At 41.2% G+C, this 25996-nt stretch overlaps 2 protein-coding genes across 2 annotated transcripts in view; both read right to left on the bottom strand.

Moving 5' to 3' along the window:
• Nucleotides 1-1890: 1890 nt before the first annotated feature.
• Nucleotides 1891-14990, bottom strand: ypel2b (yippee-like 2b). The gene is made up of 5 exons (XM_030744159.1): nucleotides 14818-14990; nucleotides 8459-8690; nucleotides 7730-7773; nucleotides 7234-7342; nucleotides 1891-4106 (listed from the first exon to the last, which is right to left on the bottom strand). Exons 2-5 carry the CDS (start codon nucleotides 8573-8575, stop codon nucleotides 4017-4019), a joined length of 360 nt encoding a protein of 119 aa, XP_030600019.1. The 5' UTR covers nucleotides 8576-8690; nucleotides 14818-14990; the 3' UTR covers nucleotides 1891-4016.
• Nucleotides 14991-15982: 992 nt separating this feature from the next.
• The window catches only part of gdpd1 (glycerophosphodiester phosphodiesterase domain containing 1), a 15620-nt gene continuing 5606 nt past the window's right edge, over nucleotides 15983-25996 (bottom strand). Inside the window, exons 5-11 of the mRNA XM_030743490.1 lie at nucleotides 23259-23304; nucleotides 22924-23045; nucleotides 21726-21815; nucleotides 21323-21456; nucleotides 19414-19473; nucleotides 19182-19233; nucleotides 15983-17733 (exon numbers count right to left, since the gene is read on the bottom strand). Of these exons, the coding sequence (XP_030599350.1) occupies nucleotides 17599-17733; nucleotides 19182-19233; nucleotides 19414-19473; nucleotides 21323-21456; nucleotides 21726-21815; nucleotides 22924-23045; nucleotides 23259-23304 (639 nt within the window). The 3' untranslated portion in view covers nucleotides 15983-17598. The remainder of the gene's footprint in view (nucleotides 17734-19181; nucleotides 19234-19413; nucleotides 19474-21322; nucleotides 21457-21725; nucleotides 21816-22923; nucleotides 23046-23258; nucleotides 23305-25996) is intronic.

The following is a 25996-nucleotide window of genomic DNA, read 5'->3' as shown; positions in this document are numbered from 1 at the left end:
ATTTCTGAATATGCAAGACATCCAACCTTAAAGCAGATGAGCAAATAAGCAAAAAAATTATTTGAGCATAAAAATTCACAAAGACAGAACAATATAGCATCCTCATCTGCACCAAAGAGTTAAAAGTGGCTTATTAAACATTAGGTCTTTCTCTTCTAAGTACCTGTTAGTAAATTATTTCATAATTTGTCAACATATTGATTTATTCGGCCTTACAGAGACCTGGTTACAGCAGGATGAATATGTTAGTTTAAATGAATGAACATGCCATACAGTCTTATTAAATATCAGAATCCTCGAAGCACAGGCCGAGGAGGAGGAGTATCAGCAATCTAATGTTATTGTACTCGATGCCGATGCTTGTTATTGTACTTAATGCTGAAAAATTAGTTCATGCCCTTATTACTTCTAGGCTGGACTATTGTAATTCATTACCAGGTTGCCCTAAAAGCTCCCTGAAAAGAATTCAACTGATCCAAATTGCTGCAGCGAAAATGCTGACTGGGACTAGAAAAACAGAGTATATTTCTCCCATATTGGCTTCTCTTAACTGGCCCAAAATTTTATTTAAAATCCTTCTTCTCACATACAAGCCTTAAATAATCAGGCACCATCTTATCTTAAAGACCTAGTACCATATTACCCCAATAGAGCACAGGTTGGGATGTCTTTTGCCCTGTCTCCCTCACCCCCAACCAATTGCAGCAGATGGCTGCCTCTCCCAGAATCCCTCCCTGAGGGATACTGCATACCCCTGACTAAAGAGGAGAGGCATCGTCCATCCAAGCCTGCATCTCTGATGGTATGCGGTGCATTAGTGTGCAAGGAACTGGCCGGATGCTCCCATCCAGATGTCTTTTTCAAGGAAGACCTTGCACATTTCAGCAAGACAATGCAAAACCACATGTTGTATCTGTTACATCTGTATGACTTCATAGTAGAAACGTGCAGGTGCTGAACTGTCCCAACCTTTCACCAACTGAAATCATTTGGAGGATCATGAAGCAAAAAATATGACAAACATCCAGGACTGGTGAGCAGCTAGAATCCTCTATCAGACAAGAATGTGACAACATTCCTCTCCCAAAAGTCCAGCAGCTGTCTCCTCACTTCCCAGACATTTATGGACTATTGTTAAAAGAAGAGAGAACATTACACAGTGTAAACATGGCCCTGTCCCACCTTTTGAGATGTGTTGCTTCCATCAAATTCAAAGTGAGCTAATTTTTTTTCTTAAAATTGTGCGTTTTCTCAGTTTAAACATGTTTCCTATGTTATATTGTGAATAAAATGTTTTCGACATTTGGAAATTATTGCATCCTGTTTTTAAATTACATTTTATACAGTGTCCCAACTTATTATTTTGAAATTGGAGTTGTAACTACCCTAAAGGTTAGCTCACATAAAAAAAAAGAAAGAGGTCACATGAGAAAACAAAAATACCACGATCCATACAGATACCGAGATGCATTTTATTAGATGAAGATCCAATGATATATAGTCAACATCAGCATCCTCCTTTAAAAAAGACATTAAAATTCAAACATTATCAGTAAAAAAAGTAGTATCATACAGCCAATGTGGGGTACCAGAGAGAAAGCATGACATGACCTAAATCATATTCATTCATCATCGTAAGGATCATAGATAAAACACAAATACATTAACACTGTTTACAATCTGTAACACAGAGGTTGACATAAATGATGAATACAGTAAATAGAATATCTTCATATATTAAGATCTGTTTACAAAATCATAGTAATGCATTATATATATCACAGAGAAAGGCTATCCACAACCTTGGCTTTCAGCTATATGCACACCCCTTGTTATGCAACACTTTGCCCAAGCAAAATGAAATCTTTTGTTTGGTCAGTTTATTGTTGATGGGTGGGTTCTTTGGTAGTGCTGGATTTTTTTTTTTTTTTAATGCTGCAGCCTCTGACTGAGCGGTGAGCTGCTGAGAGTTACTGACAAGAGTTAACTGTTTAGATTTAGTTGCAACTGAAAAGGACTCTCCATACAGAGGGCAACTTCTAGAGCAATGTTCGCAGGAAACTATGCGTGTTGGCAAACAGAGCAACTAATTTTTACTTTTCTAAACCAGGATCACATTTAGCCAGCAATGCTTTTGTGCCACTGCACAGGGATCTCACAGCTCAAACGGACTGAGATGAAGCCGATTAGATGTTAAGTTACAGCACAAGGTTTCATTGCAACTTTAATACGCACAAAATGCTCTGTTTCACAAAAACGTCATGAGGACCTAGCACAAAACTAGTCAGAAAACTTTATACCGTGCATGCATTAACGTTGCATGTGCATGGGATGGAGGCAGCTGTAATAAATTCTCTCATTTGAAAACAATACATTTCCATCGGAGAATAACACATCCAGCTCGTTTAGTAGGATCCTGGCCTTAGCAAAGAAAAGTTAGCATCAATGAACCTGAGCAATGCTTCCCAGTAATGTTACCTCATGATGTCATAAATCCAAGACCCATAGTGCATTGGGAATATTTAGTAAGCTAGGTAGAGTGTGTGTCGGTGCATTTAGGAGCAAAAGAAAATGTGAACCTATCTCGTACATTGCTTCATAATGTTGCCCTTTTTTTTATTTAGATGAGGGCCAGTTAGTTAACAATCAGGGTAACAGCAGCTAAACAGCAGTCATCCCAGACTGAAAGAGAGCCTAAAAGTGATGAGTGAAAATCTGCAGAGCCTGCCTCTGTTGTCATATATAACTCATGTTCTCTTGGCCCATGAAACCAGTCACTCATTAGCCACTGGTTGGTTGGGTTCTTCAAATGTCTTTGTGTCAGACTAATCACTGCTCTCCTATTAAAGCCTGCAGAGCCTCATCACCTTTGCTCCTCCTCCAGCAGCAGAAAGATGCTCACAGTGTTTGCAAAACTTTAGGAACTCCAGCTGAAGCTGCTGACCTGAGACGTGCCTATATTTTGTAATTCAATCTGGCCAAGTAACAAAGGTGAACGCGGCAACGCATCTGCCGACTCTTGACGGACTCAGGGAAGGATCAGCAGATCGCTTTGCACAACTTCGGTGTATTGAAGGATGAATAAAACCCGGGGGAGCTGCTTTGCTGCTGTGAGGGCAAATTCCTGTGAGGTTTTGGGACAAGCTGGTGGCTGTCCATCTGTATCTCTCTTTCACTCTCTGCCCACCCTGCCCCTCCTGAGCTGCACGGCTGGCAAGACATGGAGTGGATCCCAGCCAGAGGTCATCAGAGCTACAACAAAACTGGATCAGGACCTCCTCCTTCCCCACCATTTAGAGTGAGAGCCCCGGTGGGCGGCAATCTCTGCACCCCGACCGCAACTCAACGCCCATGTGCTCGGGCCTCCGTGCCAAGCCTCAGCGCCAGGCCTCATCAATGGCCCAGCTGGCATGGCCCCGATCAGCTGGATTTGCTATAATCATATTAGGTCATCTCTTTTACGCCCAGGACGGAGTGGACACCTGTCAGCTCTTCATTCAAGGCCGCTGAACCCCTGCAGGCTGGGCCAACTGATCTCGCTCTGGCTAAATTTCCCGTTAACATTAGACAAGGTTATTATTGGACAAGGTAGAATACTTCACACAGTGGAGACGTCTCTAGCAGGTATAGAGGGTGTGCGGCCATCTTTTTTAAAGGCTACTAAATCATGTTTCAGAAAAAAATATTAGACATCTTGCCTCGTGTACTGTTGCTGGCCAGTCACCTAGTCCTGCTAGCTGCATACAAGCCTGCCTAGTCCGTCTCTCTGTCAAACTGGGATGTCTGGGACCTTGACGTGTGTGATTTTGTGTGTGTACATCGAGAGGTGTGATAGGGAGGGATGGGTAGTAAGTTACAAAGGTTAATGGTAAATCAGCCAAACCAAAGTCACACACTCACCCACCACACACAACCCCACTCCCTCCCTCCCATCCCTCCACCCAGTCCCTCCACCCAGTCCCTCTCTTCCCCTTTTCCTCGTTCTCTGCTGCGGTTGTCACCCGGCTGCTCGCCCCTCAGTCCCAGCCGTTGTCTTTGATCATGTGGGCCAGCTCGATGATGAATTTACCCTCTTTATACTTCTGACTGCTCTCAAAAGCATGTTCCTGGAGGGAGTGGCAGAGGACAAGAGACGAGAGAGGGTGCATTTAATTCAAATGTAATAGCATGTATATAGAGAGCAGGATCATGCAGTCTTTTCAGCCCTGTGCAAAAATCCTGGCCTGTCTCCGCTCTTGGCTCTGGGGGAAGCTGGTTATATAACCATCAGTCACTAAACACTGCAGAGAAGCCTGCAGATCCAAAACCCTGACTGGACTGCACTGTCATACCTTACATTGGCAGGACTGTGTCTCTAAGCACCAGACACACCAAATGAACACAGGCTGCAGCCAACACAGGGCTAACTCTGCAAGCAGGAGCATGCTTTTTCTCACTCGGGTGTGTGCAATCCAGAATTCCTCAGGAAAATATGAATGGATTTAGAAAAAGTACCAGAGCCCCAGTCTTAGCTGCACAGAAGATTATTAGTTCCTCATAGTGCTGGTAAGCTAAGCAAATACACAAAGTCATGTGTACCTGTGTAGTTCCTACAGTACACTGGCTGCTTGCTAACTGATACTTTGATCATTTAAAATGCAAGTCTGCATACTAAGCCTAGCTTACTGAAAATGCTCCAAACTCATCTATCAATCAGAAGGTCGATGGATCGATTCCACATGCCGAAGTATCCTTGGGCAAGATATGTATATGTATCAATGTGTGATTGAGAGATTGATTGGGTGAATGACAGTTGCAGAAATAGCTTAACTGAGTAGAAAGGTGCTATTTAAGTACCAAGTACCAGGCCATTTATCGGTTGGCAACCACCAAATGGGAAAAACGAGCATTCCCTGAAGGTTGGTATCACTGAAGATACAGTATGTGTCAGTCAGACACTGATTTAATCTTTTCTTGTCACAGTGCTTATTTTGAAAAGTATAAAAAGCTATTTTTATCCAGCTGATGTTAGAAAGAAAGAATCACTAATTGTGGTTGTTAAACATGCCACAAAACAGCAATTTTCTGCTTTCTGTCTAGGTCATCCACTCACTGAGCCTCTAAAGCGCGTCACAGTGTGAGGCTGATACAAATGTTCTTTCACCGAGGAGTGTCTGTACCTTGTTTTGTCTTTGGCTATTTTGGTTCAGACCTGTAGAGGCAGGCTATCAGATTTCTCGATGCAGAAGTGCAGTAGGTCAAGCCTCTCAATAGAACTTTGAATACTGCAGAAAATCTACACTGCTGCCTGCAAAGGATATTAATGGCAACCCTCCATTAAGCCCTATCTAGTGCCTGCACACTTGTGCATACATGTGACCTCAGTTTTTTCTGCCTTGTGAGGTCCTGACAGGAGCAGAAACTGCTGAGGGTTTACTAGGTGTTAAACATGTGCCATAAAGAAGGGTGTTTTCTCAGGCTGAGAGGTTAAAGAATGAGGGCTAAGGTTATGCAGGTAGCTGTGAATGTTAAAGTTAAGAGGTTAAGCAAAGAGTTCTGGTCAGTGGAGCCTTCGCAGCAAAAGGATACTGCACGCACATGTTTGTTTTAACCCTTCAGGGATCCCGCCACGTGCCCTATAATGTAAACCCTCCTTTCCAGGGTTCACCACGGACACATGCACTGTTTATATATGAAAACTGCTAACGCGTGTGGATCCTGTTTAGGTCACCCTGGCGTGTGGCCTAAAATACTGACTTGCACTAAAAACATACTGCACGTGTATTTTGACATAGAATATCACTGCTTTACAGAGGCTTCAGCTGTACATATAGTTTCTGATATTACCCAAAACTACATCGTGTTATTTAGTGTGTTTTAACTCAAATGTTAATGTTATTATCACAAATCTTGAAATCCACATTTTGAATCACATGAAACACACATAAAGAAACTACCTGTGTTTGAAAATCTATATGTTTGATTGACAAAAAGAAACACTTATGCTGAACCAGATATTCCAAGAAACTAGTGTCTCAGCAGCAACTCAGACTTTTACTAAAGTAGCAATAACAAGCACAAGTCCTATACTTCAAACCTTAAAGGGGCAATATTTTTGCTTTAACTCCTCTTTATGAAGTAAATATTAATTGCACAGTGTAGTGGCTACAGAATAATGATATCTTCAGTGTTTCTGCTGCTCGCCTCTAATTCTTGATGTCATTATGTAACATTGTTAGCCGCTGAGTACAGAATCTCCCAGGAAAATCAAACTCGATTGTGCAACCAAAACAAGAAGAAGAGAACTTGCTTGTTTCCTAGTAGAGCTATTGGTAGGTTTTCCAGGTGGCTAAAATGCTGGAACAACTGGAGTAAGTGTGGAAACTCTACTGAAGAAAAGAGAAGGGGAAAAAAAGCTCTGGTACTTAGGAGGGTTCAAAAGCTAAGCTTTTTTGTACCCAAGTAACATTTATTTAATATTAATAACTCACATTTATATGGTGCTTTTTTTTAAGTCTTACTACTTAAATAGTTTTAAACTACAGATCACAGCGGAAGAAGGACTTTCACTACCTCACATCCACAAACAATTCAGAATCACCAATTAACCTCTAACACGCACATCTTTGGACTGTGGAGGACGTCCACACAGGTACAGGGAGAACATGCAAAACTCCACACAGAAAGAATCCAGCCAACCCAGAGATTTGAACCAGGAACCTTCCTGCTGTGAGCCGACAGTGCTGACCGCTGCACCACCACGCTGCTTGACAAAGTTGAAGTAAGTAACATATCCTGTCCTTTCATCAGCCTAATACAACGGGCTGTTTTACAACACAAAGTTGATGCAATTTCATTATTTCTATATACTGCCTGGTGGTTTTCTTTATTGCATTATAATTCATTGTACTTTTTATCATTTTGGGTTGCCCTCTGATTTGTAATAAAATCAGAGTACCACAGAACTGTACTAAAGCACACTACTAAAACACATTTAGTTACTTAAAATACATAAGACAGAAGATATGATAAGACTGCATAAGATAAATTAAGACTTCCCCTTCTTGCTGGCATCCATTCTGACAAGTTTATCGAATCCTTATTTCAGTCTACAGCTGTGCAACTGGAGTCCAAACATAATTAGGTCACAAATAAAATGAGAGTATGCTATAATAACAACCTCACAGCTTGTCACCCTCTAAACTAGCATGTGGTTTGTGATACTTGTGCATCAAATCGGACGTGGACACTTACGTATTTCCAGCCAAGGGTTGTCTTGCAGTTCTCACAGTAGATATCTGCTACAGCATGCAGGCCTGTCAGCAGAACTCTCTCCTCTGCAGGGCCACACCCAACGTTCACCCTGAGAGGCAAGAGAAACAAGCAGAGACAGAGAAAATGTAAAAAAAACCAAAACAAAACAAAGTGTGAAAGATGCCCTGTACAATGTGCGCAGAGGGTGCTGCACACAAGACGTACTGACAGGGCACCAGGCTTTGCAGCAACCTCATTTTCACACTCAATTCAGCCAGTAATGACAGTGCTCTGAGGCACAAGCTGGCTCAATCTACACTGGGACCTAAAAAAACAAAACAAATCAAACACATCTACCATTATTAACCTGAGCATGGCACATCACCTGTTTCCTGTTCAAGCCCAGCATGCAGGTTTCTTGCAAAGCCTCGTGCAAACAGGTAGACTGAAATGCAACAAGAGGACTAGCTTTTTTTTGTCCTAGATCAATACTCACACTGAGTTGAACAGGTAGGCTCTGCCCTGGCTGCCCTGGAACGACTGCCGAGAAAAGATGAGACAAAAATGAGAAGGCTGAGAAGAATCTAGCCGTTCGTGAAGTGTAATAACTCCATAAGATTATATAAGCATGCTATTATCCTGCCACAGCGCTTCATTCCCTTATAAAAACAGCCATATGTTATGGAAGCTCTTATATTAAAGCCTGTGTGCTCGGTTCATGCTACTGATAACATCTCGGGTGACTGCTGTTTAAATAGGCCTAACTTTACCTGGTTTTTATTTGGAGCAAGGCCAAAGCTCAGACTGAAGAGCGACATTAAACAGACTGAATTCAGTCATCTGTGTTACGACCTGCGTAAGGCCTTTGTACACAGGTGAGCGTGTTTCCATAATCACACATGGAAAAAAGGGGTAACACATTCATAATCCAATTCCCTAACCAGCTTATAACCTAATCCATCCACAGGCAACAGTGAGGTGGTGGCTGACACAGACATACAGGTGTTCAGCCTGCTGTTTTGTTTTCATCCCTTCTCTTAATCTCTCTCTTAATCTTGTAAATAATCTTCTATATTCCTGTGTGACTGAAGTAAAATAATAAAGAATCTACTACATCTGCCTGTAAATTTCTGCAAATAATTAGCTGCCTTAACGGAAGTACTGAGGTGATCACTGTTGGTAAGATGAGTCCAGTTGTCGAGGTGCTGCTGTTGCCTCCAGATACCTTGGAGATGAGCTCGTCGTGGTTGGCCAGGTGAGCTCGGCAGTGGATGCAGCTGTAGGTCCGGTGACAACTCGGCAGATATGCCTGGAAGGTCTTGGAGCGCGTCATCCTGACCATGGGCGGGGTTGGCGGGCGGTGCAAGAAGGGACTGCCAGCCCAGGTCGGCTCACAGGGGAAGCACCGCAACACACAGGTGAGGGCCGTGGTGGGCGGTGGGTCGGGAGGTGAACACCTGAGCGCAGGGGGTGATAAAAGGGGAACTAATGATGACATGGCTGTGTAACAGCTGCTCCCTCAAACCCAACCACAGGTGTATAATTGCTGATGGGAATAAAGTGCTCACTGCTCTGCGGGTTGAGAGAATTCTAAAGACTGAGTGCATCTGTTAAACTCATAAAACCTCAAAAAGCTATGGTGGGATGAGTCAGTGTGCATTATTAATGAGCAGAGGAACCCTAGACAGCAGGGACAAAAATTCATGTGGTAAATATCTGATAACGGGTCAGTGTAAGCCATTTGTAGCCATGAATGGCCATTGAAAACTACCGTTAACTAAATAAAAGAGAAATGGACCAGACTCAGTCAGGAAACTCACTAAAAATCTTAGAAATATTCTTGTCAACCACTTGCCTGATCGCTGATATCTGAATTCCCTACAAAAGGTGAGTTCGAAAGCTTTTTGCAGCTATGGACGGGGACTGCTATCTGCGACATGCTGGAGCAGCCACACTCCTGAGTGAAAAGATCGACCCTAACCTGACATTCACTGCATCTTTTCCTATTCAGACACAGGTGGTGTCTGAATAGGAAAACACAAGACTGAGACCACTGCACATATTAATTTAATTTGAAAAACCAAACACATTATAATATTCTCAATATGTGTATTTGAATGTACACTAGCAGCTAGAGATGTTTTGGACAGCAAAGACAGAGATGGAGGCCAAAAATCTTTATTTTATCAAATTTATTTTACTTTTACTGGAGAAAATTGAGATGTTTCATCGATAAGTAATGTACCTGAGGCTGAGGCAGGTTTAAACTCGGACTATAGACTGTGAGGCTGTCTTAACAGCACTGCTAAATGGCTAATATCCTAACGTTCAGGAGAGATGGGCCGTTTCTGCTGTAAAAGCCGGCTCAAATTTGAGGACTGCCTGGTGTTTTTCCTGTTTTTGCCTGCAGGTCAGATGTTTGAAGGTGTCACAGAACAACAAATACATGTAGTACGTATTCAGTACTGTTCATTAATAATACTAGCTAGTATTTCATCACTTCTTGCCCACGCAGTCAAACCCCGACTCCAGCTTTTCCAGTGCATACAGGCAGCAGCAGTGCTAGCTCACACTCTGCGAGGCTGCAGAGATAATCTGCTTAGCCAAGCACAACTGTGAGGACTGCGCTCTGCTCGCTCCATGATATCCAAATGGATCGAGGCCTTAAAATACTTCTGCTGGTGTGCCCTGGTGACTGAGAAGATTAGTGAGCTGACCCAGGAACCCATCCCGGGGGCCGAGAAACTGGGAGGACAGGAGTGTGTTTTGACTAAATGCACAGGAGGAGTTAAAGGCCTGCACGCTCTACTGAGTGATGCTGTAATAATCTTTGAGGTTTTATTGCTTAATGCAACTTTAATTGTGATTTCGGCACTGCAGCTCTGCTGCAAAAGAGACTCTATCCATCATAAAATTAATCTTGTTTTAGTCCCCCTGTGGTGCTCTTCATAACGCCTCAATAAAATATGCAACTTTGTCCCCCCTTTAAATACTATTCTTTCTACGGGTTATTGAACTCAATCCTTTCATAGCTTTGCTAACTCATTTTTTTTAATGAGCTGTTCACCTTTACAATCTGTCGTCCCTCTCTGGTCTCCACTCCTTCCTGTCTGTCTTTACCCAACCATCTGGAAAAACTAATAAAATAGTGATTGGGAACAGGAGGCCTCTGTGAACTCAGGACAAACAAAAGAGGGAGCTGAGAGAGAGAAAAGCGCCTCTTTACGTTCCTGCTCTGCAATATGATTGTTTTTAGTGTCGGCCCGAGGCTGATAAAGGCTCGAGTGCTGATGGGAAGGACCGGGCGGGGATATAAATAAATAAGGCAGTGAGACGTGCCCTTGTTTTCTCTCCTCTGACTCGGTGCCAGCAGCGTGGGATTGGGGCACAAAGACACATTCAGTACAGTTGTCAGCGCTGACCCCTGACACACACACACACACACACACTGATGTTTTACCCAAAGCATGTTTCACCCTTTCACAAAGTTTATGCAGCATGCAGAGATTTGTTCGAAATGTTGAGTCCTGACAAGCAGAATCAACAAACTGGCACATGTACAGTTTATCTAACTGAAGCGGCTACTGTGCTCGCAAACTGATTTTTTTCTTTTTATTGCATCTTTTACAGACCAAACACTCAATTAATTAATTAAGACATTTTTCAGAAAGCTGCCAGATTACAGCTGAGTAATTAGTCTCACATAGGAGTGTAAGCTTCAACCTTAGGCTTCAACTTTAATTCCATTAAATTTAAGCTCCTTCTTTTAAGCCTCTGCCGCAGCGTTTGCTGCAAATCACTCAGTCTAAAAGGAGCAGCTGAATGCATGAAGAGCAAATATGATAAATAGACCAGAAGCCAGAAAAATCTCTGTGGGATGCCGCTCCAGCTATTGTTGACATATAGCACGTCATGACACTAAAGTGTCCATGTGGGCTGATTTTCAGCAGCAGGATTATAAAGTAAATGTTATGCATCTCCTCATTTAATCCATGTGGAGGTCTCTCTGATGAATGGCCTTGGATGAAAATCAGGGCAGTGACAGGAGGGCGACGTGCCAAGGCTGAATTATTTGTAGAGCCTTCAGAAAATTATACACACATTCTCTGGTTTACATTCTCAGCTCGCCAAAGGCGAGATTTAGTTAGTTTTATTTGAACAATAACTAACTTTAGGGTTTTTTTTTTTTTACTGATTTTTACTGATTTTCTCTGGGTACTCCGATTTCCTCCCACAGTCCAAAGACATGCAGTTACTGGGGTTAGGTTAACTGGTGATTCTAAACTGCCCATAGGTGTGCCTGTGAGTGTGAATGGTTGTCTGTCTCTCTCTGTGTTAGTCCTGTGACAGGCTGGCGACCTGTACAGGGTGTACCCTGCCTCTCGCCAAATGACAGCTGGGATAGGCTCCAGCCCCCCCGTGACCCTGAACAGGATAAGCGGAAGAGGATGGATGGATGGATGGATGGATGGATGGATGGAAGACATTCGAAGACTAGAGCCTGATCAGTAGGCTACTGCATTTTTTGGGTTTGATACAAATACTGATATACTAAGTAACTAAATATATATATATTAAGGCCCCAGTCACACAGGCCTAGAAACCATTTGGCAACCCCCAGGCAAGCTCTGGTCACTAGGGAAAAATGTTTATTTTCCAACCAGTTGGCGAGTGGTTCCTGGAAGTGGGTGAAATTGGTTGCAAAGAAGGTGCTGTACCAAAACCCTCCCTGCGACTGCTTCAGTCGACAGCAGAATGCTGCAGTTGCCTGTAGTTTGCATTGGAAATGTTGACTGCATTGGCAACTACTGGTTTCTAGTTAAAGTTGAAAAAGTAAAAGCTACGCCTTTTGAAACGTGTTGTTTGCAGCGGTAAGGCAGTAAAGGTTTGTCACACTTTTGAGTTTCACTATGGCCCGGCGAGTAGCTGACCAGTGTTTGCAGACAGGTATCTGTCTTCCATGCAAGTGACCAACGCAATCACAAGTGTAGCACCGTATACGTGGTTGCGACCAATTTCACCTAACGACTGCCAGCAACCACTCTCCAACTAGTTTGTCCAGTGCTCAGCTGGACAAACTAAGTTAAATCATCAGTGTGACAGGCTAATACCGGCCAACAGCTATAACTGATCAGGCACTATCTAAGTGTCTGGTGATAACCGTTTTATAGACCAACTTTAAAACTAATCAGCATAAGAACTGGTAACGATGCTAATCTTTAGTAGACGTTATATTCTGCTTACATTATAGACACACAAGAGGGCCTGTAAGCAATTTGATTTCTAACGACTGAACTACAAGGCTGGAAACTAAGTAGGCCGATATAGTCCTTTAACAGTAACAGTGTTAGTGGCTCATGTTTATCTGCTGAGTCTCATTCATTTTGCGCTTCCTAAATTAAATCAAGAGCGTGATGAAGCGCTGAAAGAGGTAAGATGTTTTCTGTAAAGAAGATTTTGTGGTTTCCCTGGCATGGAGGAGGGATAAATAATAAAGACAAATTAAAATAAGCTCACAGTAATATGTGAAATGTTAAAGTGAAAGCAGGCACAACCTGGAGAACCAAATTAAACCGTACTGAAGCTGTTCAAGGGTTGAGAGTGACGCTGTTTGACATTTTCAAACAGTTTCCAAAAATGGGACAACACTCACGGTGGTGGGTGGACATGCTTGAAAATCATTTTGCAAAAGCAGCGTTGTTTGTGGGATGCTGACGTTCAGTGAAAGTGCTGACGCAAAGAGTTGCTGCTTTGCACTAATAAAACCTCTCTGACAGGAAAAAAACAAAAAACAAAACAACCCAAATTGCATAAATGATCAGATGACTGGAAAAGCTGATCGCAGACATCCAGACAGGCTCCGGTGGCAGAAATGTTTTTATGAAAACCGACAGGTCAGGAAGAAAACCGTACGCACAGCCCAAGTTTATCTACACCCTCCCCTTCATCTGTCTCTACGCCTCTCTGTCCCGCTGCTCGAGGTCACTGAGCTGTCCATTCTGGTCATTTCTGGGTGTCATCACAAAAGGCTACGTGCCACGAGTCTCACCAGCCAAAAGGGCCCTTGTATCCAAACAAAAAGAAAAAAAAAACCTTTGTTATGTAACACAATGATGCTGCTGCTGCTGCTGTCTCTGACAGTGATCGAGCAGGAGAAAGCCAGAGGGGGGAGGAAAGCAGTGCCAGGTGAACATGAGAAAGTTAAAGGAAGGGAGAAAGAAAAAGGAAAGAGGCAGCATGTAAGTGTGTGTGTGTCTCCAGTGCTGGTATGTCCGTCGTTGCCCACGAGCCGCACCGTCACAATTTCTGTACTTTGTGTACTTTCATCCTGCTCCTCCATTCACTGCTACACCAAGGCCATACAGCATACAGCAGCATGACATCACTGACTACTCCCACCATCGTATCAAATCTCACTGATGGAAGTGATGCTCCTGCTTCTCAGGGTCTCACGCATCTCCCTGCAACTGCTCTTCTGCCTCGCTTCCGCTCGGTTTCATGTGCTTCACGTGTAGATATTATTTCTAATGCGTTTCTGTGACCCAAACCTGAGAAACTGCAGGTGCAGCACATCGTGCACAACTTTAGTCCGGTGTAGGATCATTTTTCGAGGTCCGCAACTCTGACCCTCATCTTCGATCCCTGGATATCGAGTCTCACATGATCAATGGGTATCTGCGTGCATGCTCTGCAATGAAAATAGATTGCAAACAGCGGGAAGGCTGTGCCGTGAAAAGGGTGCCACATCTTCATTTGTCCATATGAGCTCACATATGGACATATGGACAGGTTATTTGCTAGATATCTGGGGTTAAAATGAAGCACTCCCACCCGCAGGTGTGGCTCAGTCATGTGCAGGACGGCACACCTCATCACCTGAGGTAACACACCAGTAAAAACATGAATGTGTGTGTGTGTGTGTTGTATGAATCAGGTCACAGGCAGTGGCGCACTTTATCTGGGGCAGAACTTCAGCCACCACGCAGAGCACAGATGGCGGGGATGCCTTGGCTCAGCAAGACTGACAACACACGCGCGCGCGCGCAATCACACAGCGTCGCCTTTGAAAAGCTTTAAAATCCGCAGTGACTTTAGCAGGTGACTGTCGTCAGCGTGTGGTCACGTGAGCTTACATTACACGATAACCCGCATTGATCACTGCTGACGTGCACCGTTACTGCCGGGGCGCGCACACAGGGATGATGGCGTAGACGTGCAGCACTGCCACAACAAACAGCATGGGTCCTAATAATAACAATAATAATAATAATAATAATAAAAATAAAACTCGATACTGGAGCTCCGCCGCAGAAAGCAGCTCTTCAGCATCCCGTGCACAAAGAAAACAGGAAGAACAAACCTGCAACAGTTACCTAACGCACGTAAACAAAACACGACATCATAAACTTCACTTTTATATTGTCATTTTACAGCGCGTGGATCCCCTGTTAAGTTAAAAGTTGACTCGATTAAAAGTACATAGCACGAATAGGACGATGCTTGAATTAGGTTAAGAGAGCAGGATGAAAATAGTGAGTAACAAATGCGCTGGAGTGGGAAATAACGCAGGCGAAATCATCTTACCTTTGAAAGGAAGAAAATACGAGTCTCCACGTAGCCTAGAAAATGTCGCACCTCCTCGTTTTTTCCTCGTGGCAGTGCCAATCCTAAAACCTCTTTCGCATTCCTTCCCAGCCAATTTCCTCTCCTCTCTAGCCCTGGTAAGTCCTGCAGAGACGCAATGTTTTGACGCGCAACGGTGCCCAGCAGAGTTTAGAAAGGCACAGAGAGGAGCAGACTCGCCAGCCGGAGCGAGAGCATTCACGCCTCCCAACTTCCGTGTTCGCAGTCAACCGTTATACCATTTACACGGCTTTATCTGCTCACCGGAGCACAGTCAGTTACTGATTGATGTTTGCTTTATTCTTTTTCATTCAAACGTTTAAGAGCAGTGTTTTCCAGTATGCCATAATAAAACCCTTACACGTATTTCGAGCTAAAATTGTTTGGTACGGCGTCGCGCATGCTCAGTATCACCATATTGCTATTTAACATCTTAAATTCATTTTTTACACTGAATTAATTAATGCTATTAATTTCTTTTTTTAGGTAGTTTTGTTTGTAGTGTATTCAGCTTTGACAGACGCGTTTTATAAATCGCAATGTGAGAAACTAGCTAAAAGAGGTTCTGCATTCACGCGGGGAAAAAAAATCCAACGGTATATTTTTTAAATCTAATATCACGGTTACTGTAAAACCTAAATTTTTGACTTAACCGCAGTAAAACTAGTAATGTCCAAACACCAAAACCTCTGAACACAAACTCGGGGAAACCGGTAACCATCTTGAGTTGATACTCTTGGTCCAAAATAACACTAGTCGTTAAGCCTTGATGAATAAATGACAGCCTTATCAGCCAATCAGTGAACAGATAAAGCATGGCAACACCGTGCTTATTGGTCAAGAATAGAAACGATGAATCCTCAGATTCTAACATTGTTTTTTTAAACTGAATTCTCCTGTAAATGTTCAATAACACCGCATAAGGCCGAACAACAGCGCGAAGGCCTTATCTGTTTTTGTAAAGGAGTAAGAAATTTTTTTAATCCAAAAAAAGTCTGTCATCATTAACAGGGAAAACTTGAGGTCCTTTTAGTCTGCAGCGCCACCTCCTGTCAGTTTCTCAAATAAACTGCCACATAATACAACGCTATGAAACGACACATACCACTTTGATAACGATTGTACATACAGTTTATTGATAAAGATTTTAACAAAGAGTTTTTAAAATAATCTCTCGGTAAATCAAATGTAATAATTCACGTAGGATGAACCCAAACAAGTTCAGCTCAACACACATGACAGCTTTAAACATGCAAAATAAAAGCACACTCAGAACACCACGAGTAATATAATCAGAATATTTGGTAGATCAAGTCTCTTAAAGAAATCTGGATGAATTTTTTGTTAGAAGTAAAATATCAGATATCAATAATTTAAAATGCCCCACAACAAACTGAATATCATAAAAATCCTAAACAACATACAGTACATTCAGCCCAAACTACATTCATTAGATTAGAGAATACCACTGGGTATCATAATCCCAAGGATATTTCAAACTCGAAATCTACTTTCGATAATTTGAATTTTAAGTGAGTGCAGTGAAGTGATCATCCTGCATCCAGCGCCTATATTGGGCTATAAAATATTTTAAATATGCACACATCTCATATAAAGTTTAATTCTGATTGCAATTGCACTGTCACAGGTAGTAGAAAGTACTAAAAGAAACCCGATATAATTTTCATATTTTGCGCAAAACTTCTCATAAATCAGGCAATCTATGCCCCAATCATTTCATCTGATTAAAGAAGAAAACTCTAGAAACTAACCAACAACATAAACATGAAGTACAGCATACAGCACAGTGGTTTTTACAGCTCAAATGACTGTCCCTCAGCTCGTCTTTCAAAATAATATTTAATGTAATAGAGAATTTTTGTTTGGCAGCATTTAGCACACATAAAAAAAAAAATGTCTCACCACTGCTTAGACAAGAATTATTGCTTGTGGCAAATGACAGTGAGTCTGCAAAAATACTCATACATTAAACACGCTGAAAATTAACATGACACCATCAAGCTGCATCTGCTGGTGTTTGCACATTAGCCATAATATGACGCAGTAATACTACGAACTGTAACTCAAATGCATCAAAAAAGGCTTAAGTATGCGTAAGTAAACCTTTACAGAAAACATTAAGAAAAAGAGTGGTTTTAAATAAGTGTGTGATATTAGGTGAAATACAAAATACTGTAAATACATGCAGTATATTTGAGTTATAATGGAGTTATTCTTTATTAACTTTCTAGCAGAGTATTTTACTAACAACTTACCAACTTATGGTGAAGACTTCACTTGACTGCACCACCATCTGCTGAGCTACTCTGCTACATGTGCTCCAGACAATGTTGAGAAGACTGTAAACAATGCAGCTAGAGCCTTTATCTGCAATAATAATAATAATAATCTTTAAGCCAATGGCAATATACTGTCTCTGTGACGGGGCCAATATCAGTCGGCTATAGAACCACGCTGTTTGGTACGAGCAATAAAAAAAAAAGAGGAGTATGTGCTACCACTGCATGTACAGCAACTGGTTCCTAATACTTGTGCTGGATACAGAACATGTTAGAGTCCCTACAGACTGTAAAACACAGTGTGTGCGTAGCTGTGCTGGAATGCCTGCAGTAAAAGTGGGTGCATGTGGGGTGGGGGTGGAGGGTGGTAGTGGTCTGGCAGGTTCAGTTGCCCTGAAGGATAATCAGTGGTGAGAGGTGGGGTGAGGTAGATTTTGGCAGGTCACTCCGCTTTGGAAAGGCCGTTCCTGTCCATGAAGTCTTTAAGCTTGGTGGGAAAATCTGTCATAACTCCTGTGGCCCCCAAATCAAACGCCCTCTGGAAGTCCTCCTCATCATTCAGCACCCAAATGTAGACCTGAAACCAGATGAAGGATTTGTACAGTTAATACAGGCGCACGGAGGTTGTCACACAGGAATGCTTCTGTACTCTCTCTGTGGTCACTGTAGTCTATATTTGATCTTCTAGGAACCTTTCCAGTAACTGCTTTTAACCACAGTGTAACTACAACAAACACACAGGCTCAGTATTAGCATTTTAGAAAACCCAGTTTTCACACACCGTTGGAACTAAAGACAGTAAATGGAAAATAAGCTTCACACAGTTCTTTAGTTTTGTACACTGTACACAGCATTGTGCAAAAGTTTTGAGCCACCCTCAATTTCTTTATATTTTGCTATTGAAACATGTGCAGACATACATAAAAAAGCAAAAATGAGCGTTTGTGCAATTCTAACAAGCTCGTCCAACTTGTCTGAGCTCACAAATGTGCTTCTGGAAGAATGGCCAAAAATTCCCATAAACACACTCCTAAACTTTGTGGAAAGCCTTCTCGGAAGAGTTAAAGCTGTTATAGCTGCAAAGGATGAGTTCATATGCGTGTGAAGACAGACGAACGAATACTTTTGGCAATACAGTGTATAAAGAAATGAGGGGAGGATCAAGACTTTTGAACAGTACTGTATACATAATTGCTCTTAACTATGTCACCACTGAATGTGCTGCTGATGAGCGCATGAGTGGAGCTTCAGGAAAATGCAAAAATAGTAGAAACACAAAAGTGACTTAATAGCGAGGTGGCTACTGGGTAATATACAGTACCAGTCAAAAGTTTGGATACACCCTCTCACTCAATGTTTTTATTTTTATTTTTTTTTTCCTATATTGTAAATTAACACTGAAGTCATCCAGACTATGAAGGAACACATAAGGAATCATGTAGTGAACTTAAAAGTGTTAAGATTCTTCAACGCAGGCATTACAGCTTTGCACACTCTGGGCATGCTCTCAATCAGCCAGTCCTCTCTGTGACTTGCTGGTTGTTTGTGACACTGCCCCCTGGTGACAGTACACCACGTAAAGCTGTGTGTAGGCTCTGCACAGGACCAAAGCACAACCATGTCAATCCCTTCAAACAAACTGATCCAGGAAATTGTTCCTGGAACCTATTTGGATAAGAGCCAGGGCTACCTACAATGGCCTAAGTTCAACCAGTGAGGCCGGTGAACCATAAGAGGTCAAAACTCCAGTAAAGGGGGGGGGGGGGGGGGGGGGGGGATACAATATGAGGAGTTTTGAAATGTAGCAAACAGTGTAACCACTTATCCTGCCAATTGGGTAATGAAACTTTGCACATAAAATGCTGCTGCATATAAAGATACTTGGCTGCTGACTGGATGAACCAGTCATCCATTTTAGCACCCTAAACACCCCCACAGATGTGACCTTACTGATCACAACTATGGTTCATCATAGGAACCTGAATCTAACTGCCTCCCAAGGTAATAAAGGAACTGCAGATTTACCTGAATTCCCCGGGCAGTTAAATGGTCAAAAAGAGCCTTCCTCATCAGCAGACTGTAAGAGAAAAAAAAAAATAAATACTCATCAGCTCGGTGACAGTGCAAGTGCAGCAAAAGTAGAGGGAAGTTTAGGTGTGTGACTGTAAACTTTACAGTGTAAAGGCTTTGCATTCATCATGATCGCACAGCTAAGTCTCAATAACAAGATGGATTTTTGGAAGAGTGAGTCACTTACGTGTCTGCCAGCCAGGCAATAAATCGCCGACTTCTAGTTAACCTGTTAGGATCTTCCAGTCTGAAAAATATTCACACAGAAATGTAAAATAATTAAATGCATTTTTTTTTTATGACCAATCTGTTCTCTTTCACCTTTGTGTTATGGCCTACTGGAAGTGAAAATTAATAGCATTTAGCTGAATTTAGTGTGTTCATTGTCTAGTATGGCACAATGAAACAAGTTCAACACATTTTTAGGGAACTTCTGAGATCAAGAAAATCATGACCTAAAGTGGAAGTAAAAGTGGAAAATATGCATGAGAAATCAAACCAAACAACACCTCTTAAAAAATCAATAACTTTTAAAGCACAATTTATGGTTGGAGTGTCTTAAAGCAAGACTTTAACACTTCAGAATTACAATTTAAAAAAAAATCTGTTAATCCTTAATGAATGTTGGGAAAGCATAATCTGCTCTTTGACTTTGATCCCCGTGATCCACAAGCACACCACTTCACAAGGCCAAGCTGTGCAAATGTTTCTTCTAATGACTTAACTAGTTTGTGAGTTCATCTTTCAAAGAACCTCCTTCAGAAAGATAAGAGAGACAGAAAGGACACAGTGAGGGGCGCGAAACTGAGCCGGGTACTATGAAAACGTTTTTAAACCCTAATTTAAAATTTAATTTATTAAATCATGCAAAAAAAAAACAAAAAACAAAAAAAAAAGATGGAATCTAAACCTCTCAAACAAGTCTACACGTTTTATCTAAAACGTTTAAATACAATGCCCAGCTACTGAAAACTCCCCAAAGGTTTAGTCCACATCCTGCGGTGTTCATCAGTCAAAGATTACAGAGTATGAAACTTTAGCCGCGTGTGTGTCTCTGTCCAAGCTTTACCTCTGCTGTTTGATGAGATGTGTCTGTGTGCTGAAGGATCTTTCCCTGTAAAAAGACCTTGCTCCAGGAATTTTTACTCAGACTAATCATCATAAAGGTCAATAAAGAACCTTTAAACTGTGGCAAATAAAGCAACAACATTTCAGTTTTAACTACAGAGATCAAATCACAGCATTTACAAATAACGTCCACAAGAAGGTTAAAGGTTAAACTGCCTTACAGATTTTAGACTATTAATTATTGATTGTATGTGTGTACAGTTATCTAATTTTCCTCTGACACTGCAGCACAGATTACTTTAATCAGTCCTGTTTACTAAATTGTAGATTAGTTAGGTTATAAAGAAAAACGTAATCACGTTGTGATGCGCTAAAACCTGTTATTTCATGTAGGGACTGTTTTGTAAGTGGCTTAAAAACAGGAAAACTTTGTGTTGCTTTTGTATTTCTTGTATCTTAATAAACTACAACATTAGAAGAGATTTTACGTGACTCATGTTACAACAAGAAGCAGTAACACAGAGCTAACCCTTTCCTGAAAACTATTTACAAAAGTTTGTGATATGCAGTTTTTATTTCACACTACACTCACTGGCCATTTTATTAGGTACACCTTGCTAGTACTGGGTTGGACCCACTTTTGCCTTCAGAGCTGCTTTAATGCTTTGTGGCATAGATTCAACAAGGTGCCGGAAACATTTCTCAGAGATTTTGGTCTATATTGACATGATGGCATCACACCATTGCTGCAGATTTGTCAGCTGCACATCCTTTTTTTTTTTGCATACCGTGGTTTTAACAGCACCAGCAGCCACGCCACGTTCAAAGTCACTTAAATCACCTTTGTTCCCCATTCTGGTGCTCGGTTTGAACTTCAGCAAGTCATCTTGACCATGTCTACATGCCTAAATCCACTGAGTTGGTGTAATGTGTTTGGCTGTTTAGACATTTGCACTAACAAGTATTTAAACAGGTGTACCTAACAAAGTGGCCAGTCAAACTACTTGTATTTGTATTTGTGTACTTACTTAGTTATAATGGAAGGCATGGGGATCTCCAGGAACTGCTCCTTGATTGGAACAAAGGGTAGGAGGCCGGTGTAGAAGAGGCCTAACAGCTGCAATACTCTGGGAAAGCTGAACAGCACTGGAATATGAGGGTTCTGTAAAAATCACCAACCGAGATTTAGAGTCAGTTCCAAGTGATATTTTTTATTCACCAGTGATAATGATGATGATTAAGTGTTTCCTTTCAAAAGGACTCCCAATTAAGATTCACCTCTGGAAATGACTAGGCAAAATGTAAGCATAAAATACAGCACCATTCTGGGTGAAAAAATAAACTCTGGATTTTAATAATAACAAATAATTTAAATAGCTACACACATTTCACTACAGTAAGGTGAAACAGCTTATGAAATAGCCAGAGTACCTCTCTGTAACACTTTTTCACAATCTGGTTGCTGGAGTTGCCCCAGACAGTCAGATGTTCTCTGTCATACTTAACGATCAGCTCAGAGACCTGCAAGGATTGAAAAGTGAATGAAAAGTGTGTTTGCACTGTCTGCTGCTTATCTTTAAAACTTGGTTACTGAGAAAAACACAGTCCCAAAAGATGTAAAGTAAGTAGAAGGACACTTGGAGAGCAGAGTCTCACTAACAAGGCCTCTGTACACCACCATAGAGGACTTTAAAATCAAACTATTAAGATGTGACTGAAGTGCAGACTTTCAGCTTTAATTCAATGGGTTTTACAAAAGTAACGCATCAGTTGGTTAGGAATTAAAGCCATTTTTATACACAGTTTCTGATTTTCAGAGGCTCAAAAGTACGTGGACAATTTCATGGCCAGGTTATCCTCGTTATTCCACAATCGATTAAGCAGATAAAAGATCTGTAGTTGAACCCACACATGCTTTGACTTGGCATCATCTGTCAAGCACGGTGTAATGTTATGGCTGCCAGTGGAACCAGGTCACCAGGGTTTACTGATGATGTGACTGCTGAGAGCAGTAGACAGATGAATTGTGAAGTGTGTGGGGCTACACTCTCTGCTCAGATTCAGCCAAATGCTGCAAAACTGATCAGACAGTGATTCACAGTGCAAATAGATAATAACCCAAAACAAACTGCAAAAGCAACACAAGAGGATCTCAAAGAAATTGCAAAGAAATGAGATATTCTTCAATGACCGAGCCACTCAGCTGATTTTCATCCAAGTATTAAAAACAATTTTTATATTTAAAATTATGCTAGTCTGTCCAAATCAACCTCTGAAAACAGGAGAATGGGTATAAAAAACGGTAATCCCTCAGCAGTTAATGCAACAATGTTTTTGTAAAAGCCCTTAAATTAAAGCTGCTATATCTGGACTGTTTGATTTAAAATCCACTGTGGTGGTGTATAGTGACAAATCTACAAAAAAAAAAAAACAAAGATGTCACTGCCCCAAAACCTATGGACCTAACAGCACAATGAGGTGACTCTGGTTTTGAGGGCATACAAGTCATCACTAAAACCTGAGCTACAGCTCTGGGAAATTTAGCAAAGTTGTTGCAAAGGGTTACAGAACTGAAAAAATAAAAAGAGGATACAAGTATACAGATGCGCACACACACACACACCCCTACCTTCTTGATAAGCGTGTCATTGTTAACCTTGATGTCAATGTTGACAGGGGTATTAGGAAATGCATCAAAAACGTCCCTGAGGAGAGGGATGCGTTTGTCCTCTCCTCCCTCGCAGAAGCACTCTGCACAGACAAGGACAGGTTGAAAACACCATCAGCTTCAGATTACAGGATGTCGGGTTCTGCGCACTTGTAATTTTAGTAGCAATTTTTCGCACAAGAGCTGCCAGCTGTTACAAACTCAAGTGCTGATTAGTGTCACCTATCGAATAAAGACATTAGCTTTGTGGTAATGTCTAATCATCTAGTAATCAGTGATGGATATGTGACGCTCACCTCGCTGAAAGGTTACACCCAGCCTGCAGAAGTATGGAGGGAGTTCCTGCAAAGAGCACATAACAGACACAGAGCCTGTAAGGAGCTGTGACTGAGCTGAGGGTGTTTACATTAATGACAGTCTCTAAAGAACATTAATCAGGGGTTAAACTGTGCTGAAGCCCACAGGAGCTTTGCCTCCTTTAGTATCACAGCATTACCAACTTGCATACAAATCTCAAAATATGTTTTCTGTCTCCTTTCATGTCACAGCAGCGGGAAGCACACCACACAGAGGAAGGCAGAGCTCATTTACACAGGTGGCAAAGCAGCAGCAGCTTTATTAATTACTGAAAGCTTCTGACATGCCACCGTTACCTCACAGAGCCTTATTAACCTAAATTATTTTCTCTGAGCAAACAACTGAGCAACTGTGCACAAATTCAGCACTCTTACAGTAAAAATAAATAAATAAAAATCACTGGAAACAAAGCAGTCATGCTCAAAATAAATCCAGCCTTTCTGATTCTCAGAAAAGGCCTAAATATAGTTTCCTCTAGAACAGCCATTCCCAAACACAAGACTGCTGGGGTCAGCTTTAAAAAAAAAAAAACGGAAAACCTTCTGCAGCCAAACCTTTAAAATCACATCTCTGATCATCACACAAGCCAAAGATTTAGTACTGCTTTTATTTGTATTTTGGCTGACACATTTTGATCTTCTGATAATTTGCTTGTTGAAGTTAGTTCTCCATTAACAGCTTTACTTCCAGCCTGAAAACAGCCACAGCTCCATTTCAGTTCTCTTAATAAGGAACTATAAGGTAGGTTACCAGCTTTGTTTCATCAGTTCAGATTCTTCATCGTTTTAAACTCATTTCCAAAAAACTCTGACATTCACTCACTGGCAGGTGGATAATTACAGTTTTCAGTTTTGCTGTTTAAGTAATGCAGTAATATCAGCAGTAGTGGCATTACCGCAAACATGAAATTAAAGAATAATTTAAGTACAAAGAAAAAAAATACATGCATTATGACTGACTTTAGTGACAGTGGTATTGTTTTTGCGTTTTAGGATTTCACAAATGTGGTTCACACAAATAAAATGTGCCAGAATATAGACATCAATGAGAATTTCAGTACAGCTACAATTCTCTTTATACTAATTTTTGAGACATCTGACGCTGCAATTTTGCCAGTACATACATTAAGGTTAAAAAAAAAGAAAGAAACATCATACCAATCCATATATAAAGACACCACTACTCTGGAAAATCCACATCTATTGAACACAATGCATGCAGTTTTTTTACTGAAAGACTATTTGTCACTATAGTCTGTGACCCTAACCTTACTTCCCCTTCTTACAACTATTAATCATGATCCCACCAAAGTCATGACAGTGTGCGCCGTGCTTATGTCTCCTACAAAACCACAGACCATCAAAACCACTAAACCTCATCTTAAGTTCTACAATATGACATTTAATTTTTAGAAGGAACCTCTGACCTTCAAATACTATACCAAAATATTTCAGTTTAACTTTGTAAGGCTTCGCTGCAAGACAAAAAAAAAAAAAAAAAAAAAGAAAGAAAACTGTTTTCCAACTCACATTAAAAGTATAGACTACCAAAATGTTTGAAGAGATCAGAGCTGAAATCCTCAGTTGTTCACAAGGAAACATTTTTTTTTTTAAATCATGTGATATAATCGGATGACTTAGTTTTGATCTCAACTGACCAAGGCGCATGACCCATCAAAGCTTACGGTATATCATGTACACAAGTCTAAACACAATCACATACAGTTGTGGTCAGAAGTTTGCATCCACTCATCATGGGCATGACTGTCATGATAAATGTGGGCTTTTAATGATTTCTTTGAACTGTTCTTTTCCCAGGGTGGAATGATTGCACAGCATACATCTTTCATGACTTTAAAAAACAAGAATTGGGTGCACAAGTTTGAATTTATTTTGGATTTCCTCTAATCCACATGGGGTCAAAAGTATACACACAAGCTCATATATATATATATATATATATACATACACTAATTTAAATCCTTCAATAAGTGGTTCTGAAGGTCCTACAGTGTATTTTATCTTGACAAGGCCAAGGCTTGTTAATGTCTCATTAGTGATCATAATTGACTACAACTGGCAGTTTACCTTTGCCAGCATAAAAAGGATTCGTTTGGTCACTGGATTGACCAATACTCAGAACAATGGGAAAGTCCAAGGAACTCAGTGAAGATCTGAGAAGGAGAATTGTAGATTTACAAGTTGGGAAGGTCTTTTTGAGCCACTTCTAAACAACTGCAGACTCTAAGATCATCAGTCTAAACAATTGTATGTAAGTACAAATTATATAGGTATGTCACCACTTTGCCAAGGTCTGGATGAAGACCCAAACTGTCCTCTCAGATGAGAGGAACTGTGTTAGGATGTGCAGGAACCACCAAGGCTCAAGCCTGCCATGAACTGGAAACGGCTGTAACACCAGCTTTGCTGTCTCCAGTGAAGCCAGCTGACCCATGGATGAGCCAAATGCCTTCTGGAGAAACTTTTTACGGTCAGACAAGACAAAGATTGAGCCTTGTGCACCCAATTCTTGTTTTTGAAAGTCACTAAAGATGTGTGCTGTACAATCATTCCACCATGAAAAAAGGACGAATCAAAGAAGTCATTAAAAGCCTAATATTACCATGACAGTCATGCCCATGATGAGTGGATGGAAACATCTGACCATAACTCTGTTA

Source organism: Archocentrus centrarchus, chromosome 13 (assembly GCF_007364275.1).
Source record: "Archocentrus centrarchus isolate MPI-CPG fArcCen1 chromosome 13, fArcCen1, whole genome shotgun sequence".
NCBI lineage: Eukaryota > Metazoa > Chordata > Actinopteri > Cichliformes > Cichlidae > Archocentrus > Archocentrus centrarchus.
The sequence above is the reverse complement of the archived record's forward strand: the minus strand, read 5'-3'. Positions and strand labels throughout refer to the sequence as shown.